Source organism: Cibotium barometz, chromosome 27 (assembly GCF_041138505.1).
Source record: "Cibotium barometz isolate CiBa-2024 chromosome 27, ASM4113850v1, whole genome shotgun sequence".
In the NCBI taxonomy this organism is placed as follows: domain Eukaryota; kingdom Viridiplantae; phylum Streptophyta; class Polypodiopsida; order Cyatheales; family Cibotiaceae; genus Cibotium; species Cibotium barometz.
In genome coordinates, this window is record NC_141072.1 from 20872528 (window position 1) to 20890425 (window position 17898).

The 17898-nt window shown below is 40.9% G+C and overlaps 1 protein-coding gene across 2 annotated transcripts; it reads left to right on the forward strand.

The window, feature by feature from the left end:
* The first annotated feature begins 9676 nt into the window (after window positions 1-9676).
* Window positions 9677-13472, forward strand: LOC147623163 (uncharacterized). 2 transcript variants are annotated; one of them, XM_086821247.1, is made up of 5 exons: window positions 9683-10044; window positions 10314-10504; window positions 10634-12065; window positions 12208-12739; window positions 12936-13472. In XM_086821247.1, the coding sequence occupies exons 3-5, from the start codon at window positions 10881-10883 to the stop codon at window positions 13247-13249; spliced, it is 2031 nt and encodes a 676-aa protein (XP_086677373.1). In that variant the 5' UTR covers window positions 9683-10044; window positions 10314-10504; window positions 10634-10880; the 3' UTR covers window positions 13250-13472. The 2 variants fall into 2 exon arrangements, with proteins under 2 accessions (XP_086677372.1, XP_086677373.1); XM_086821246.1 differs by lacking the exon at window positions 10314-10504 and having other exon boundaries at window positions 9677-10044.
* Window positions 13473-17898: the final 4426 nt, after the last annotated feature.

Consider the following 17898-nt stretch of genomic DNA (forward strand, 5'->3'; position numbering starts at 1 on the left):
TGATGACCGCTTCAACGCGAATTGCTCGCAGAACAATTTTGCGCTCTTCTAGAGAAAGCATGTTGATCGTCTTCGTAAATCTAGCAAATAACACTAAACATAAAAAAACAAAATATCAAACATTACTGAAATAAACATCAAGCAGACGTGAGAGAACAGCAACAAGTATATCAATATCGTCAATGTTCATACAAAAACGGAATACCAAATAATTTTAATGAACTCAATATCATCCAATACATCATCAAACGTGAGAAAACAGCAATAAGTGTATCATTACTTATCAATGATCAAACAAAAACAGAATATATCAAACATTACTGAACTCAACATCATGCAATACATTATCGAACGTGAGACAACCGCAACAAGCGCATTATTACTTACGAAGTGTATACATTATCGAATGAGAGAGAGAGAGAGAGAGAGAGGGGGAGGAAGAGAGAGAGGTGTGACAAATAGAGAGAGGAAACATTAAATGATATTTTTTATAGTTTTGTGAGTTCCTAGAGAGAGAAAAATAATGTTTTGTAATCCTAAAGCACTCCTCATCTACATACCTATCGTGATGGAGAGAGATGTGAAGTGTATCATGAGAGAGAGAGAGAAAGAGTTGTGAAGTGTATCATTGCGAGAGAGAGAGAGAGAGAATTGTGAAGTGTATCATGAGAGAGAGAGAGAGAGGAGAGGAAGAGAGAGTTGTGACAGATAGAGAGAAGAAACATTAAATCACATTTTTAATGTTTTTGGGAGTTCCTAAAGAGAAAAATAATGTATTGTTTTAATTTTTAAGTAAATAGAGGGAGAAAAAAGAAATTATTAAGAATTATGTATATTTTAAGAGAAATAAAAAAAATCATTATCTACACATCTATCGTGTTGTGAAGTGAATCATGAGAGAGATAGAGAAAGAGTTGTGAAGTGTATCATGAGAGAGAGGGGGGTAAGAAGAGAGAGATTCATATTTTTCGAGTTACGAATCACGATATTGTAAAATAAAACGGTTAGACAATATGATGTAAACTTTGATCCATGAAATACTAATGCCGCGTTAGCAACCAAGTATCGCATGGATCAAACACAATAAAAACAATACAAGTCAAATCAAACAAATTTACGACATTTATTCGACCGCGTTAACGATCATATGCCGAAATACGCAAGGAAATTTACGACACTTTTTCGACCGCGTTAACGATCAAATGCCGCAATATGCAAAAAACATTTTATGCACTAGCGGACGACACCAACTTGCCGTGTTAACGACAAAATGCCGCCCGATTCTATGGGAATACCAATAGGATACGAACATACACTGGCCGCGTTACCGACCATATGTCCGCATTTGACAAAGGGAAGGGAAGGGAAGGTGACATCGCCATAACGATACTATGCTTGCCGCGTTACCGACTAGTACCGCTACGGCGTGCCATACTTACCATAGGACACAGACTAGCCGCGTTACCGACTAAGTGCCCCAGGGTAAGCACCATTCCGAAGAATGGCCTTACACACACACACCAGTCGTGTGGCGGGCCACCCAAATCTTGCCGCGCATTGCGACAATGGGCGGCTGCCCGCACGAACTCACCCACACACACATCCCTCGTGTGGCGGACCACCCACATCTTGCCGCGCATTGCGACAGTGGGCGGCTGCCCGCACGAACACACCCACATACACAAACACACACACACACACACAAGTTTTTTATTACCTGTGTATGCTGTCAGCAATGAAATCCCAAAGGGCCCCCCGGGCCCATATATATAGAAAAATGTACCCCGCCGGGATGTGACGACCCTGTCGGGACCCGCCGGGCAAAGCAAAAGCCCGGCGGGCCCGCCGGGTATATCAAAAGCCCGGCGGGATTTTTCCCGGTTACCAGGTCGCTCGCCACCGGCTTTTTTGTGAACATGTTAATAACATGTTCACACATGTTATTAACAAAAAAAATTTTGTGATCACGTGAATATAAAATCCCTGCTTATATGCTCCATGGAACTCAATCGCCTTGTACAAACTAATGAAGTAGAAAATATATTTTTGTGCTACATGATGCCATTTCCTTTCCCGCATGTGAAAACATAAGTGGTTTGAGTAGCATAGTGTTTACATTACTTCTTTTCACTCAAAGCATGTTAACAATAAAAAAGTTAATGAATCCTTAAAGCAATTGTGACAACAATTTAAAGATGTGTTTCCAAATGAACTACCAGAGGATTACCTCCCGTTCGGCGATGTTGAGCATTCAACCGAAGTAATACCTGGCTCAAAGCCAGTAAGTAAGCCTCCTTATCGGCTTAGTTTTAAAGGAATCACAAGAAGTCAAATGACAGTTAAAGGAATACCTTAAAAGTGGATTCATTCAACCAAGCACTTCGCCTTGGGCTTCATCAATTCTATTGGTGAAGAAAAAAGATGGGTCTGTGCGATTATGCGTAGACTACCGTGGTTTGAATCAAATCACGATTAAGAATAAGTACCCTTTGCCATAAATAGATGAGTTGTTTGATCAACTCCAAGGGGAAAAGTACTTAATGAAAATTGATTTACAATCTAGATATCATCAAGTGAGAATTCGAGAAGAAGCAAACATCCAAAAGACTGCTTTTTAAACTAAGTTTAGTCACGTGAGTTTTTAGTCATACCCTTTGGTTTAACTAATGCTCCAGCCACATTCATGACACTCATGGATAGTGTCTTGAAACCTTATTTAGGAAAATTTGTTGTGGTTTTCCTAGACGATATCTTGATCTATAGTCGCACTAAGAAAGAACATCTCGAACACTTACGACGACAAGTATTTGAGTTACTTAGGAAGTATTCACTTTACGCCAAAGAGAGTAAATGTGAATTATTCATAAAAGAAATCCAATATTTAGGCCACATGATCTTGGAAGATGGCATTCATATGGATCCAACAAAAGTTGAAGCCATATTAAAGTGGCCACATCCCACAAACTTAGAAGAATTAAATTTTTCTCTTGGTTTCGGATGCTAGTAATGATGCAGTAGGTGAAATCCTCTTACAAGGGGGGGAAACCTATTGCATTTAAAAGTAAAAAGTTGGATAGAGCTCAACAAAATTATTCAGCTTATGAAAGGGAGTTGTATGCTATAATTCATGCCTTAAAGAAGTGGAGGCATTATTTATATGGTGCCAGATTTGAGAGAGTCTTTGATCATGAGAGTATCAAATGGCTATCTAGTCAAAGAGAGTTGAAAGGAAGTAAAGCTTGATGGGAAGAGTTGCTCTAGGAGTTTGACTTGCAAAATTGAGATATAGAAAGAAATGTTACAATGTGGTAGTTGATTCATTGAGTCGCATACCCATGGTTAACGAGTTGAGTTTTACTCAAATTAAGAGTGATTTTTTGGAATCACTTAAGGGGAAGTGCATTGATGCCCACGTGTGGAGTGTCATAGAGAAGAGGGATCCCTTGACTATAAATAAAGATAGCCCCATTCATGAGACAAACATTTCCACTAGCGGTAAGTCTCGAGAGATGTCTCAACAAAGGAGACATGTCACTTACAAGTGATGAAAGAAATCGTTGGAAGAATTTTTTCATCGATAACGGTTATTTACTTTACAAAGGTAGAGTATGTATACCTTTGGACTTAGACATTAGGCACCGTATTTTATATGAATGTCATGATAGTCCGAGTGCTGGTCATCCTGGAATACGGAAGACGTATGCACTAGTTAAGAGACAATTTTATTGGTTTGGCTTAAGTAAGGACGTCAGGACTATGTCTTGAAATGCCAAAAGTGCCAGGTCAATAAAGCAGAATGCCTAAAGGTAGGTGGTTTACTAAGTCCACTAGAGATCCCAAATGGCAAGTGGGAGAGTATCTCAATGGAATTTATAGTTGGATTACCTAAAACAAATAGAGACCACGATTCAGTTTGGGTGGTCGTAGATAGGTTAACAAAAATGTGTCGATTTATTCTGACAAAAATGACAGTGACTACGCTTGAGTTAGCAAGGCTATTCAATATCTATCAACTATATGGCTTACTTGTTGCCAATATAGTTAGTGATAGAGATAAAAATTTTAACAATAGTTTTTGGCATGCTATGTTCAAGAGATTAGACACTATGCTAAGTATGAGTACGACTGATCATCCTCAAAGTGATGATCAAACCAAGAGAGTCAACCAAGTCTTGGAAGACATGCTACGAGCATATGTAAGCAAAAAGCAAACTAATTGAAAAGATTATTTACCCATATTGGAATTAGCTTATAATAGTGCTAAACATTCAACAATGGGATTTAGTCCATTTATGTTGATGTATTGTTTTCAACCGCGAGCTCCAGTGGCCGTTGGACTCAAGAAAGAAAAGATACAAAAGGTTAAAGATATTCTTCAGGAACTCTAGGAGATGACGAAAATCGTGAGAAAGATAATTTTAAGAGAGCACATGACTGTGCTTAACATTATGCAGACAAAAATTGTAGACAAATTATCTTTGAGGAAGGTGATAAAGTGTTTTTAAAGGTTCCCACACACTCCGAATCTTTAAAAACAGGGAGACGTCCAAAACTATCTCCAAGGTATTCTGGTCCATTCACAATACTAAAAAAAGTAGGTAGTGTTGCTTATAAGTTAGCTTTACCAGAAAGCTCTAAAGTTCATCCAATTTTTCGCGTAAGTAGACTGAAAAAGAAGTTGGGCGATGACGATAATCACGTAAGTCAAGAGATCCTAGTAGAACTTATCGAACCCCCATCCTTACCACACGAACTAGAAAAAGTCTTGGATTTCCAAGAGAAAAGAACTCGACACTCTGTACGACATGAGTGTTTAGTCAAGTGGAAGGATAGACCAGAAGAAGGTTCTACCTGGGAAAAGGTAAGCACACTTAAGGGGGTCAAGTGGAAGGATAGACCAGAAGAAGGTTCTACCGAGGACGAAAACTCCTCTTAAGGGAGGAGTAATGTCACAGTAATGGCATTACTCGGAGCCTAGAGAGCTCAGCCGTTCGATCAAGACACGGGCAGGGTTTAAGGGAGCCAATGCAATCGGGGTGACGAGGGACTAATAAGAGTGGCCAGGCACATGTGAAGAGCATCTAGCTAATAAAAGAGTGAAGTCCAAGGATAGTGGGTTGGTTGGGAGGTGAACCAAGGAGCTCTCAGCACCCCCTGTTGGAGAAGGAGGTCGTGCAACATGGTAACCTTGAAATTTTCACCAAGTTCTCGAATACTTCAAGACTTACAACATTGTAAATGGAATGAACCATTTCAAAAAAGGAAAAATAATACAGTGGCAAGCCTTATACTTCATATGAATCTGGCCCACCAAGGTCAAAGAAGTAAATCTTGCCAAAGCAAGCTATGTATAAAGAGGAAAGTTAAGCTTCAAGAGGTTGATATGCTAAAGAATAAGAAGACTTTCACCAAGTTCTTGAATATTTCAAGACTTACAATATTGAAAATTAAATAAACCATTTCAAAAAAGAAAAATAGTCAAGTGGCATGCCTCATACTTCCTATGATGGGCCCATAAAGGTCGAAGATGTAAATCTTGCCAAACCAAGCTATGCATACAAAAGTGTGCTAAGAGTAAGACATCATCGGCATATAAACTCTAAATGCAAAGTCCGAAAAGGCAGTCGAAAAAGACTCGATGTGAAAGAGGGCAACTCTGCCCTCTTTCACATTGAAAAGGTAATCGAAAAAGACTTAGTGTGAAAGAGGGAAACTCTATTTCACCTCACTCACTGTTATGGCTCACCCTAACCCTCCTTGAAACACATCCAAAAAGAGGTTACCTGGTGAACCGTAACTGTCGGTGAGGATCTTTCCAATGGCCAAGCTCGTAACCCTTGAGGTTTCCAAGCTCTACAACTCCTTAAGAAGCAATTCTACCGTGTCTCCCGCGAGTGTTGTCACACCGCCGTGTTGCACTACGGGTCCTTGTCCCTCCTCACACCTCACTTCACTCACACACACTCACAAGCATGCATTAGGGAGAGAGATTAGCAAGAGGATTAGCAAGAGCAAGACTTAATTGCACAATGGGAGAGTATGTTGTATTATGAGAGAAATTCACTTATATAGATGGCCATAAGTGTTCACACTCACTTAAACTATGGCCGACCGAGCACTTATATAGATGGCCATAAGTGTTCACACTCACTTAAACTATGGCCGACCGGGCACTTTAGGCTCATAAGAGGCCTAATGCTATTAACAATGACTACTCTCATAATATATCCATGAAGCACATCACTTAGGACTTCATCCTAACTTGCTACCACATGCTCTTGAAGTAGGAATCACCATAAATACTCCGTCACACCATTACGGGCACCCGTCCAAGTTGTAGCTTTGGACACTATTGCTTCATATCTTGAATGTATGACCCTTTGGTGTATCTATCGTGACTCCTTGATGTAAGATAATGATGGTAGCTCTTGTTAATCCTAGAATTGGATTAACACTCACTGCTAAGTATCTCTATGTCTCCTATTTGTACATGTCGTTTTACCTCCTCATAAATTTATGCATAGTGGTATGCCTAAGGGTGGACTTTAAGTTCTTGCATTCTTCTCCAAAGGTGAACTCTTGGGATCTAGTTGAAGGCTTTCTTAAAATCCATAAAGTAATAGTATAGTCCTTTCACATCAAGTACGCTTTCCTCCATAACTTGAAGGCTTATCAAATTATTGTTAGTGTTATGTGCACGACAAAAGCTTGCTTGCATTATGGCTCGTTTCTTTTTTTCCCACCACCATGTTGAGTTTAAACTCCATGACAATAATGCTACTTGTGCGTAAATTATTGTTTTCTTCCACCCACATGTTATCTTAAGTTCCTTCATAGTCCCAGCAAGTTTAACCATGCTAGATCTAACTATAATAATGGAGTGGTTGTGTGAAATTGATTCTCGAGAGTATAATCTCATATAATGTTCATATATTTATTTACTTGAGAGAGTAGTCTCCTAGGACTTCATACCTTTTCTCCTTTACATTTTGTTAAAATTTTCACTCTTTTGCTTTTTGTTGTGCATGTATAGCCCCTTGTCAGACTACTTCATGTTGTCGCTTCTTCTTTCTAGTAAGTGGAACATGTCAGTATAGCCCCTTGTTGGACTACTTCATGTTGCCACTCTTCTTCTTTCTAGTAAGAAAGTTCAGTAACACTCCTTGTCTTTGTAAGAGTCAAGGTAGATCAATTCTTGTCATGAGCTTGTATATTCCATGTCAAAATCACCATTTGTGAAAGATTTAAAGGTTCTTATTGTGGCCAAAAATATATGATAATAATTCTTATTTAGCATCTTTGACAAATGATTCTAAGCCATGCACATAAGTTTCTCAAAGTAGGACTCTTCTCTTTCTTGCTTTCTCTCCCCACATGCATCAAGCTAGAGGTGAGTCTCACAAAGCGAGGAAGCCTCATCTAATGTAGAAGGAAGAGCATGGTCTCTCTCTCTCTATCTCTCTATCTCTCTCTCTCTCGTTACATGACGAGAGAGAGAGAGAGAGAGAGAGAGAGAGAGAGAGAGAGAGAGAGAGAGAGAGAGAGAGAGAGAGAGCATGATGATGTAGAAGGAAGAGCATGGTGATGTAGAAGGAAGAGCATGGTCTCTCTCTCTCTCTCGTCATGTGACGAGAGAGAGAGAGAGAGAGAGAGAGAGAGAGAGAGAGAGAGAGAGAGAGATCAAACATGATAATGGTCTTGTATCCCTTGATGGTAAGGTTGCCATGAACAACTTAGCCACAAAAGTGATAGTGACTCTTGATATATTATGTGTGAGCATGAACACTACAAGTGGATCTTGGCACATGACAATAAGCATTAGAGTTGGTAGTGCCAATGGTCTTGTATCCCTTGATGGTTAAGGCTAGTGCCGAAATTGATTTGAGAAGAGTTTTATCCAAGTTCTTTTGCCATGTGCCAAGTGGATCTTGACACATATGGCAATAAGCATTAGAGTTGGCAGTGCCAATGGTCTTGTATCCCTTGATGGTTAAGGCTAGTGTTGAAAGTAATTTGAGAGGATGTATATCGAATTCTTTTGCTTTTACAAACGGATCTTGGCACATGTCAATAAGCATACGAGTTGGTAGTGCTAAAATGACTTATTGAAAGAGTTTTTTTTTAGAGGCCCTTGTTCTATGGAGATGCTATTGGACTTGTAAGTGATTCTGTTAATGGTCATGTTGAAGTTGAGAATACTAGTCAAAAGGCATTGAAATTGAACACAATAAGATAAAATGGAATGGGACACGTAAACAACATTAAAAAGAAAGAGTGGCATTATGGTAGGGTAGAACTGAGTGGGGCCAACCGTGATGTGGGTGAGTCTCAATACATGTATGTGTATAAGCACCACAACCAAGAGCTTACGTGGTTTAGTATATTGAAACCTTACATAGCACGTGCATACAAGCATTTAAGGGGTATTCATAAAACTCCCTATGTGTTAACCGTTATTCCTAAAATTAAACCCTCGTATCCATACAAACTTATGGGCTTCTTTTCTTTTGACATATTAAAATACCCCTTACATAAGTTCATTAAATCATTAGGAAAATTTTGATTATTAATTTTTTGAATTCATGTGGTAGGTTTACATTTATACCCTATGTTAGAGAGAGAGAGAGAGAGAGAGAGAGAGAGAGAGAGAGAGAGAGAGAGAGAGAGAGAGCATCGTACTCACCACCCTTGAAAAACACATGTGGAGATTAAATATAACAGGAGGCAAGGGGGTTGGACCTCTTAGCTTTGCTTTTTAGAAGAGCATGTCCTGAATGGTTAAGCCATGTTTATGATGCCATACCATTTAGAAAGGTCATGGTCAATAGAGAGAAAGTCTAATTTGAAATAAGTTGATGGTGGGTTTGGGTGAGTTGGATCTTTGAAGCATGCACATGAACTTTTACATGGTTTTGGCTTTGCTTCACTTTCTCTGTGTGTGTGTGTGTGTGTAAAGAGTACTTGGTGTTGTTCCATTATATGCACTAGTGGGTGATCTCTAGGTGATCTACACTATTATCTTTGATTGAACCCCCTACACAAATTCAAAGTCGCTATCACACATGCAAACTACAAATTCAAAGTAGCTATCACACATGCAAACTACATAATGTAAACCTAACTCTTCATGAATATAAAGTTGTATTCGCTTAGCTTACAGGACAATGGTATGCCACCTGGGCGATTCTCAATAGGTCGAATTATCATTGGTATGGGTTTGATCTTGCTGAAAATCCAGGCTTAAGACATTGATAGAATGATGATGGTTTATGCTCTATTCTATGTGTTATGGACTTACGAGACAAAGATGGGTGCTAAGAGAGAGAGAGAGAGAGAGAGAGAGAGAGAGAGAGAGAGAGAGATTTTGACAATTACCTCGTGTGCCTTGATTGTGAAATGATGTAAGATGTGTGTGTGTGTGTGTGTGTGTGAGAGAGAGAGAGAGAGAGACTGATTGTGGCTTTCTAACATTGAAATGTGTGTGTGTGTGTGTGAGAGAGAGAGAGAGAGAGAGAGAGAGGGAGGAGTTTTCCAAAGACATTGAAGAGAGTGTGTATGTGTGCGAGAGAGAGAGTTCTCTAGCTGAAATTGTTGAACAGTGCATGTGTGCGTGTGGAAGGGTGTTGAAATGTGTGTGTGGGGGGTCGGTGTGATAAGCTAAAGAGTGCCGAAAAGTGTGTGCATGTACAGTGTGTGTGTGTCTCAGAGTGAGTGCACGCACGCGTGTGGGCTGTGTAGCACGCGCGTGTGTGTGGAAGAGAGAGAGGTAGATAGAGAGAGAGAGAGGGAGGGGACAGGAGGGAGGCTGGTAAAAGACCCTCCATAGTCCATGGCCTTCTTCCTTTCGTGCCTGCACCAATCGCTTGCTGCAAACTTCATATGCTGACCAAGGCGCTGCGCTGAGCATCGTGCTGGCTCCATCGATATCTCATTTCCAACGCTAAGCTTCGGAAGTCAGACTGCTTCTGTAAAGCTCGAAAACAGGCGATAGATTCTCATCCGCGTACGGTTTCGCTTCTGGCAACGCAGAAAAACCAAGCAAAGGTCAGTTAATTTGAAGCATATCCTGCCTTGTGCACCTTCTTCTTCTTTCCCTTGCCGATCATTTCCATGCTTTCTCAAGCTTTAAGAACATGCAGTTTCTGATTACATTATGTCTATCGAATTCTAAGAAGCTTGATTTCAGATCAGTCCTTTGGCTATGGCGTTTCTGTCAAGCCGGGTTTTTTATCAACATTTTGCTGTCCATGTTCAGATTTCTGTACATAGAGATTAGCTTGTTTAAAAAGTAAACCTCTTAGGTTAACAAACAGGGATGAGAAACCGAGAGACTTCATCCCGCAGTGTAATGCTTCTGCCAAGAACCCATATCCGCACGTGAAAACCTTTTTAGGATTAAAGAGAAACAGGAGGACTCCATAGCTTTGTCGCCGTGGCTGTGCTAGAGAATATTTGTTAAGGAAACACTTTAAGCTCTACTGGAAGGATGATGACACTCGAAAGAGTAAGCTGCATTTGTATACAGTTGTGCCAGAGATTAATTGTTCAAAAAAGAAAACTTTTTTTAAAGGTGTACATAGGAGGATGCTGGATTTAAATTGCTTGCCTGACTATGGTAGTCAATTTTTCAAAGGTTCTCAGAGGAGGAGGATGGAGCGGAAATGATTCATTGCTTGCCGGACTATCGTAATTAATTTTTTAAAGGTTCTCAGAGGAGGAGGATGGAGAAGAAGTGATTCATTTCTTGCCTGGCTATGGTAATCCAAGTAAGCCATGTATTGGATCAATCAGTGCAGGATTGTGTTCTCTTCCAGCCCAGTCATATGCTGGAAATCAGCTGCTTTGAAGTGAGAGCTTTTCAAGGTTTCCTATAAAATACTATGATGAAACAGAAAGAATTGATCTTTTCTGTGGCTCAAAGAAGGGAGTCAATAAATGATACCTCGATTGGTCTCGTGGATCAAAATACAGTGGAATCTTTGAAAGGTATTCTACAGGAGATGACTGCGACTATCCACAGTTTGACCATCAGACATAACAGTGTCTGCCAGAGATATAAGAGACTTGCACTTAGTAATGCAGATTCACATATTCCATCCGCGGGTGGAGTATCTTTTCCATTACATGAAACACCTGTATCCCATCAATGGCGCTACACAGATGGTGCAATGATGAATGGATTATGTAATGGATTACATCTTTCCAATCTTGCTTTTCAGGAAAGTGATCCGTATCAAGCTCAAGAGTTCATGATATCACAAAGTGATCAATCTAGAGCTTCTGCAGCAGTCACAAGTGGACAATGTAATGGCTGCTCACATCAGGGGTTGTACAGGGCTCAAGAAATGAAGAGCATGGATATGGATTTTGGCATGGGTTCTGAGCAAGGATCGAGAAAATGGCACCCGGATAGGAGTTTCCAGAAGTTTCCCTTAGATAATTTGATGGTGGATGAATTTCAAAGTTTTTTAGAGGAAATGAAAAAAACAATCCAGATCTGGTCCATCAGACATCATTCCCTTGTCCAAAGTTGTCAGTTGGCAAAGAGGAATACTGAAGTGGTTACTCCACGTTTGGACATGCAATTGACATGTTGTGTTGAGCCTTGTAGGGGTAATGACTTGCAGTTTTCTCCACAAATTCAGGAAGACGAGGCTGTTGTCAACACAGTCCAGCCTGCAAAAGAGCCCACCGCAAGCAGCCCAGCTCTCAGCCAGGAAGTGACCGAGGGTGGGATTGCTGATCCAGCATATGCTCCCTTAAGCTTCTGTGAGGGTCAGAAATCACCTGAATTTGTAAGTGGTGTGGTTCCAGGGAACTCTCAACAAAGCAGCCATGATAAAGGAGGAGCCTTGAGCATTGTCAAGCAGTTGACCTTGGATACTTTTAACGATGAAGGTTGGCCAAAGAAGTGTGTATCACATCATGGTAGCTTGACCGTGGAACAGCCTTCAACTTCTTGCCGCGTCCACAGGGTTGTGGAGTCACCAGATTGGCTCCCTTATGGCTGGATAACTGAGGTGAAGATCCGTGCAAATGGTAGCAGTGCCGGCACAAAGGACAAGGTATTCCCTTCACTAATAAATTATGTAGGGCGTGTTTGTTTTGAACACAAAATGTGGTTCCATATGCGTTTTCAGTGGGTCAGGTCTGGACGTTTGATTGTTGTCAATTGTTTTGACTCCTCGTCGAATTGTGTTGATGCAGTACTACTTTGATCCTATATCAAAGCGCCGTTTCAGATCAAGAAAGGAGGTGTTTTGTTTCCTCACAACTGGAAATTCTGGTAGATATAAGCCTAGGCCAAAATCCCAGTCCAATGAAGGAGAAAGCAGTAGGGATCCCACCCCCATAGCTCAACCTAGTTCTGGTTCTTACCAGATTCTAACAGGGCAGATGGCACCTCTGCACTTTGGATTTCTTCCTTACTATTCTTTTCCTAGCATGTTGGGCCCCTTGCCGTTTTTCTATGCATCAGGTTCATACAGAAATTTCCTACTACCGTTTAAACCTTTCCAGCCTTCAGAAGGGTCAATGCATGAGAGCCAGTTCAACATTCCAGTTCCTACGTTTGAACATTTCCAATATAATGGCATTGAGAAGGAAGCCTACAGATTGTATGATGAGCATTGCTCAGCAGGGTGTAGTACTGATCCCTGGCACCATAATGATGTCAGTGCAACAGTTAATGAAGGCAGGCTGAAGCGTTGTGTTTTTAGGGAAGGATACAACTGGGCAGGTATATGATTCCTTCAAACCTGTAGCTTTAACTGGTTATAGTTGTGACTTGGAAACAGCTTGAAGCTTTCTTAGAGATGTATTTCAAGAAAATAGTATTATCTACAACATGATGTTTATTTCGAAAGCTTGCATTAGTTGCCTGCTATCTTGGACTGTACACATTAACTGACTTGGTTAAGATTTTAATGGTGCAGAAGGTAGAGATGCAAACAGTACAAACTCCTTGGAAAGGTCATGGCAGAAAAAACAATCCCAGCCTTCAGGTCTTGCAGTCTCTCATGGTATGGTAAGCTCACAGGCTGCAGCCACACAGCTGCTGGAGAAGAAAGAAACTAGAAACTCGGAAGCAAATGCAAGGTTTTCTCCAAGACATGGAGATTCGTATGGATTAAAACTTTGCGCTAGGAAGTTAAAGAAGGTGAAATCACAAGGAAAAGAAGGTTTGGAAGCGCTTGGCAAAGTCATATGTCAGCAGGGTCTCACTATCTTAAGAGGGTATAAAAATTGAGCGTGTGATCAGCACAGAACTTGTTTTCTGCTGCTTGATAACATTAAGATCGATGGCCCATTTTGCCTCAAGATGAGCTCCATTTGCCAGTTGATGTCTGGTGTTAGAAATCTTCTTTTAGTCTTACACTCATGTGGAGATTTGGAGCTTCTAACATCATTGCACCAACCAGGCTTGCCTCCTGCTACTACAAGGAAATAAATAAGGCTTCCAAACCAAGAAATGTTTCTATTGTGTCTAAAGGTAGAACTTATTCTAGCACAGTAGATATAAGCCAGGACTAATTCTAATTTAGGTGGAATATGCTTCCTTGTTTCAGTCAGTTCTCATGATTTGGATTGGAGGTCCCTTTGCAAGACATGGAAGGACAGCTTTTGCATCTCTTATGCAGTGGGTCATGGTGATGTAGGGGAGCATGGTCCTATGGTATCTTTAGAAAATATTGAATGACAAGTGATACCTGGCTGTTCAGAATATTTTATTTTGTCTTATGGACACAGACGAAAACCAAAATCAAAGTGTGGTTCAAAAATAATTTCCAAAGAGAGATTCTACCTCACCTAGAAAAAGATGCATCTAGAAAGACTGGAGGAACTCCCACCCCGCCCCACGCCCCTCCTTCCCCCTTTTCTCGCTTAGAAAAAAATCACATCTATTTGCTGTGTGCCTGTTCGAAATTTGCTGCTGCTCGTTTGTTCGAAACATCCTGAGATTTCTTAAACAACAATTAGGAGGGCCATAGTATTGTATTCATTGCTGAAGTACTGCCCTTTCCAAGGCAGGCTGGAGAGGGTGACAGTCTGGATCAAAGCTGCAACCAACTAGTTATTCACAAGTAGTGCTACTTGTGAGTTGGTTCAAGGGACTTTTGGAGGGGACTCTTGAAGGTTGTAAGTGGAAAACTGATGAAAAAGCTCAAACATCTAATGGGACACCCTTAAAAAAGTAATGAAGAAAGCTTGATCAAGGGGCTTCTCGGATTTTGTTGCAAAAAATTTGGGCATGTTTCGTAGAAGAAGTTTAGATTCCCACTGTGCAATCGAGTTGGTCTAGTGTGTGTTTTTGTGTGTGTGTGTGTGTGTGTGTGTGTGTGTGTGTGAAATCCCCTAGGATCTCCTCGTAGAGCAATCTTGAAACACGACTTGAAACTTGCAAAACAAAGCCAAGGATCTTCTAGAGCAATCCCCAAGGATCTCCTCGTAGAGCTATCTTGAAACACGACTCGAAACTTGCAAAACAAAGCCAAACAACGTGAAGGGGTTGTAGGCTTGACTCACCACCCAACCATGACAGTTGTGGGCAAAACCTGCTAGTCTTGGTTGTCCCCATCGAGCCACAAGTTGAGCTAACTAGCAAGATGCACCGACCAATCTTTACCCCGTGACGTCCCATACCGCCACGGAGCTACCTTGATGGGCCTCGAGATTGCTATTGACCTTGGTTGCATGAAGCGGTGCACGTTTGCACTAGATCCAGGCTACTGATCGTAGAGCTCTCGCAAAGACTCGTGAGACTCTCGCTAACTAACTGACCTTGGCCACCCTTTTATAAGCTCTTGGCCAATCACTAGGCATCCACACTCGGGTGCTCGCCCATAGAGCGTTCTCACTTGGGCGCTTGTCAGTCAGTCTCTATCCCTAGCCCAGCTCGCTAATCAGCTTGCCTAGCTCCAAGCTATCCCAAGCCTCCAAGCGAGTCTTGCGTGCTGCACACAGTAGATACACTCTATGCACATGACATACTCCCCTTTCTCTAAGAGCTCACTCTTGAGCTTAGTAAAAACCTAGGTAATCCCTTTGAAGGGTAGTCAATGTCTCCCATGTAGCGTCGTCCTCAACACAATCCTTCCACTTGATCTTGTATTCCATGAGTAGCGTATGCTGCAATCATCGTTCACGAAATCCAAGTATCTTTTTCAGTTTGTGTGGCACAAGTGTGATATTCTTGACATCTATGATTTCTTGAGGAGTAACTAACTAGTTTGGTCCACCTAGTACTTCCTTAAGTCTACTGACATGAAATACAGGATGAACTTTCACATGAGAAGACAAGTCCAATTCATATGCAACTGAACCAATCTAGCATTTAACCCAAAATGGTCCGTAGTATCTAGGAGGTAATTTTGAAGATCGTCTTGTTCGTAAAGTCCCGGAATCTTTCGAAACTTGTAAATACACCATCGTTCCTTCGGAGAACTATCTATTAGAATAAAATCTGTCTTTGCTTGGCAATCCAGTAATAAAATCCATGGAAATACTTTCCCACTTATTACTTGGGATTTGTAAAGGATGCAACATCCTAGCCTGTCTAAAGCGTTAGGCTTTATTTTCTTGATAAATCTGACACTTGAAGTCATAATCTTCTACATACCCTTTCATCTTTGGCCAATAGAAAGTGTCTCACTAAAGCTAATGTCATGTGTACCTTGGTGGGGTGTCCAGCAGAAGGGGCATCGTGACACTCCTTAAGAATCTTGGACCTAGTGTCCGAGACCTGTGGTACACAAATTTTGTCATTACGGAACAGTAAACCATTCCGAATCATCCACTGGCCTCCGGCAGCTTGAATGGTAGGCTGCTCAGTCATCTCACTGAGTCTTGGTCAATCAATGAGATCCCGTCATGGATCTAATATGGATCAAAATAACTATCAGTCCTATAAAGCTCTCTCAATGACTAAAATAAATCACTGGAAATCTCAGTGAACGACAAAGTATTTACCGCTCTTATCCGACTAAGCGCATCTACTATACTATTCATGGATCCCTTTTGATAATGTATTTCAAAATCAAAATCTTGCATTAATTCTGTCCATTTAGCTTTTCGTCCTTTTAAATCATCCGCATCACACACATACTTGATTGACTGATTGATCAGTCACAATACCACAAACTTGGAGCCATATAAATAATGTCTCCAAACCTTGAGAGCGTAAATGACAGCATAAAGCTCCTTCTCAAGGGTTGGCTAACGAGATTGAGTGTCGTCTAGCTTTCGACTCTCGAAAGCAACAGATCTACCATCTTGGAATAGAGCAACCTCGATCGCATAGTCTCTCGCGTCAGTTTCAAGAACATAGGATCGGGTAGCGCTAAGGTAGGTGCTTCCTTGACTTTATCTTTCAAAAGCCTGAAGGCTATATCCAAATCGTTATTCCAAGGGATAGGTTGATTCGACTTATGTCCACGACCTTTCAAAACAACAAGTCAGTTTATCGGTAGAGTGAGCTGAGAGTACCCCCGCAGATTTTCGAAGAAAAACAAAAAAACCGAGAAGAATGAAGTTGTCTCACTGTTTGTGGTATCGGCCAAGCCAAAACCTTTTGAACTCGGTCTTAGTCAATGCTCAACCCGTCTCTTGCAATCTTGTGTCCCAAGTAAATAATTTTCATAATAAAAAACTCACCTTTGCTTAATTTAGCATACAGTCAATTCTGTCGAAAAATAGTCAAGGCAATCGTGAGGTGTCTAACATGATCCTCGAGAGTTCGACTATAGACTAAAATATCGTTGAGGAACACAACCAAGAACTTCCGCAAATGTTCATGAAAAAAATTATTCAAAGTGGCTAAAAGGTAATACGAGAAACTTGTAATGGCCATACCTAGCTTGAAAGGCGGTTCTTTCAACGTGCCTTTCATGAATACGTATTTGATGATAACCAATACGTAAATCGATCTTTGTGAAATACTTCGCTCTGACAAAACGGTCAATCAGGTCATCTGATCTAGGGAGAGGATAGCGGTTCTTGATTGTCACTTTGTTCAGTCTCTTGTGATCTACACACATTCGCCAGGTGTTGTCCTGCTTTCTCCTAAGTAACACAGGCGCACCCCAAGGTGATTTACTTGGATGGATTTGGACCATCCTCAAATAATCTACGAGTTGTTTGGCCAACTTATCTTCCTCAGTCTGGCTCATCCTCTGTAAGGCGGAATGCTAACAGGTTGAGCACTAGGGACTAGATCAATACGATGATCCACTACCCTTTCGGGTGGTAAGCCTGATGGCGGCTCCTTAGGAAATACATCTTGAAACGAGTCAAGTAACTTCTTTAATTCTTTGCTTTCAAACCCACTTAATTCATTGACATCCATAGTAGGTATGAGAAATGAAGAAAGTGGAATCAACACACGGTGGAAAGCAATATACAAAGAAGAATCCATTATATTTCTAAAATCAACTATATTTACAAGAGGTCCGTGAGAGGGATGTATACAATCACTTAGGATACAATACTGGGTATTCCTATGTTCAAAAGAAAAAGAATGACTAGACCAATCTATCTGGACCTTAAGGGTCTTAAACCACTCAATCCCTAATAGCAACTCTATATGAGCACTCCAGAATATCTCTGTAGTCTTGAATCCGGATCGGTAGCTTCTCCACCTTTCGATCCCACGCTTACTGACCCGCAAGTAGGCGTACCTCGTAGGTATGATCACTAGGCGTTGTGTCCAGATCCAATTTCTGCACAAGTTTGTAATTAACAAAGATATGTGAGCTTCCAGGGTCCACAAGAATGTGGATTCTATGGCCATTCACTTCTCCATAAACTCGGAGAAGATTGTGTAAGCCAACTTTAGCGTTGAATAGACAATCAGAACATGAACTAGGGCGAGAAAGTACAGTGACTAAAGTACCTGTCAAA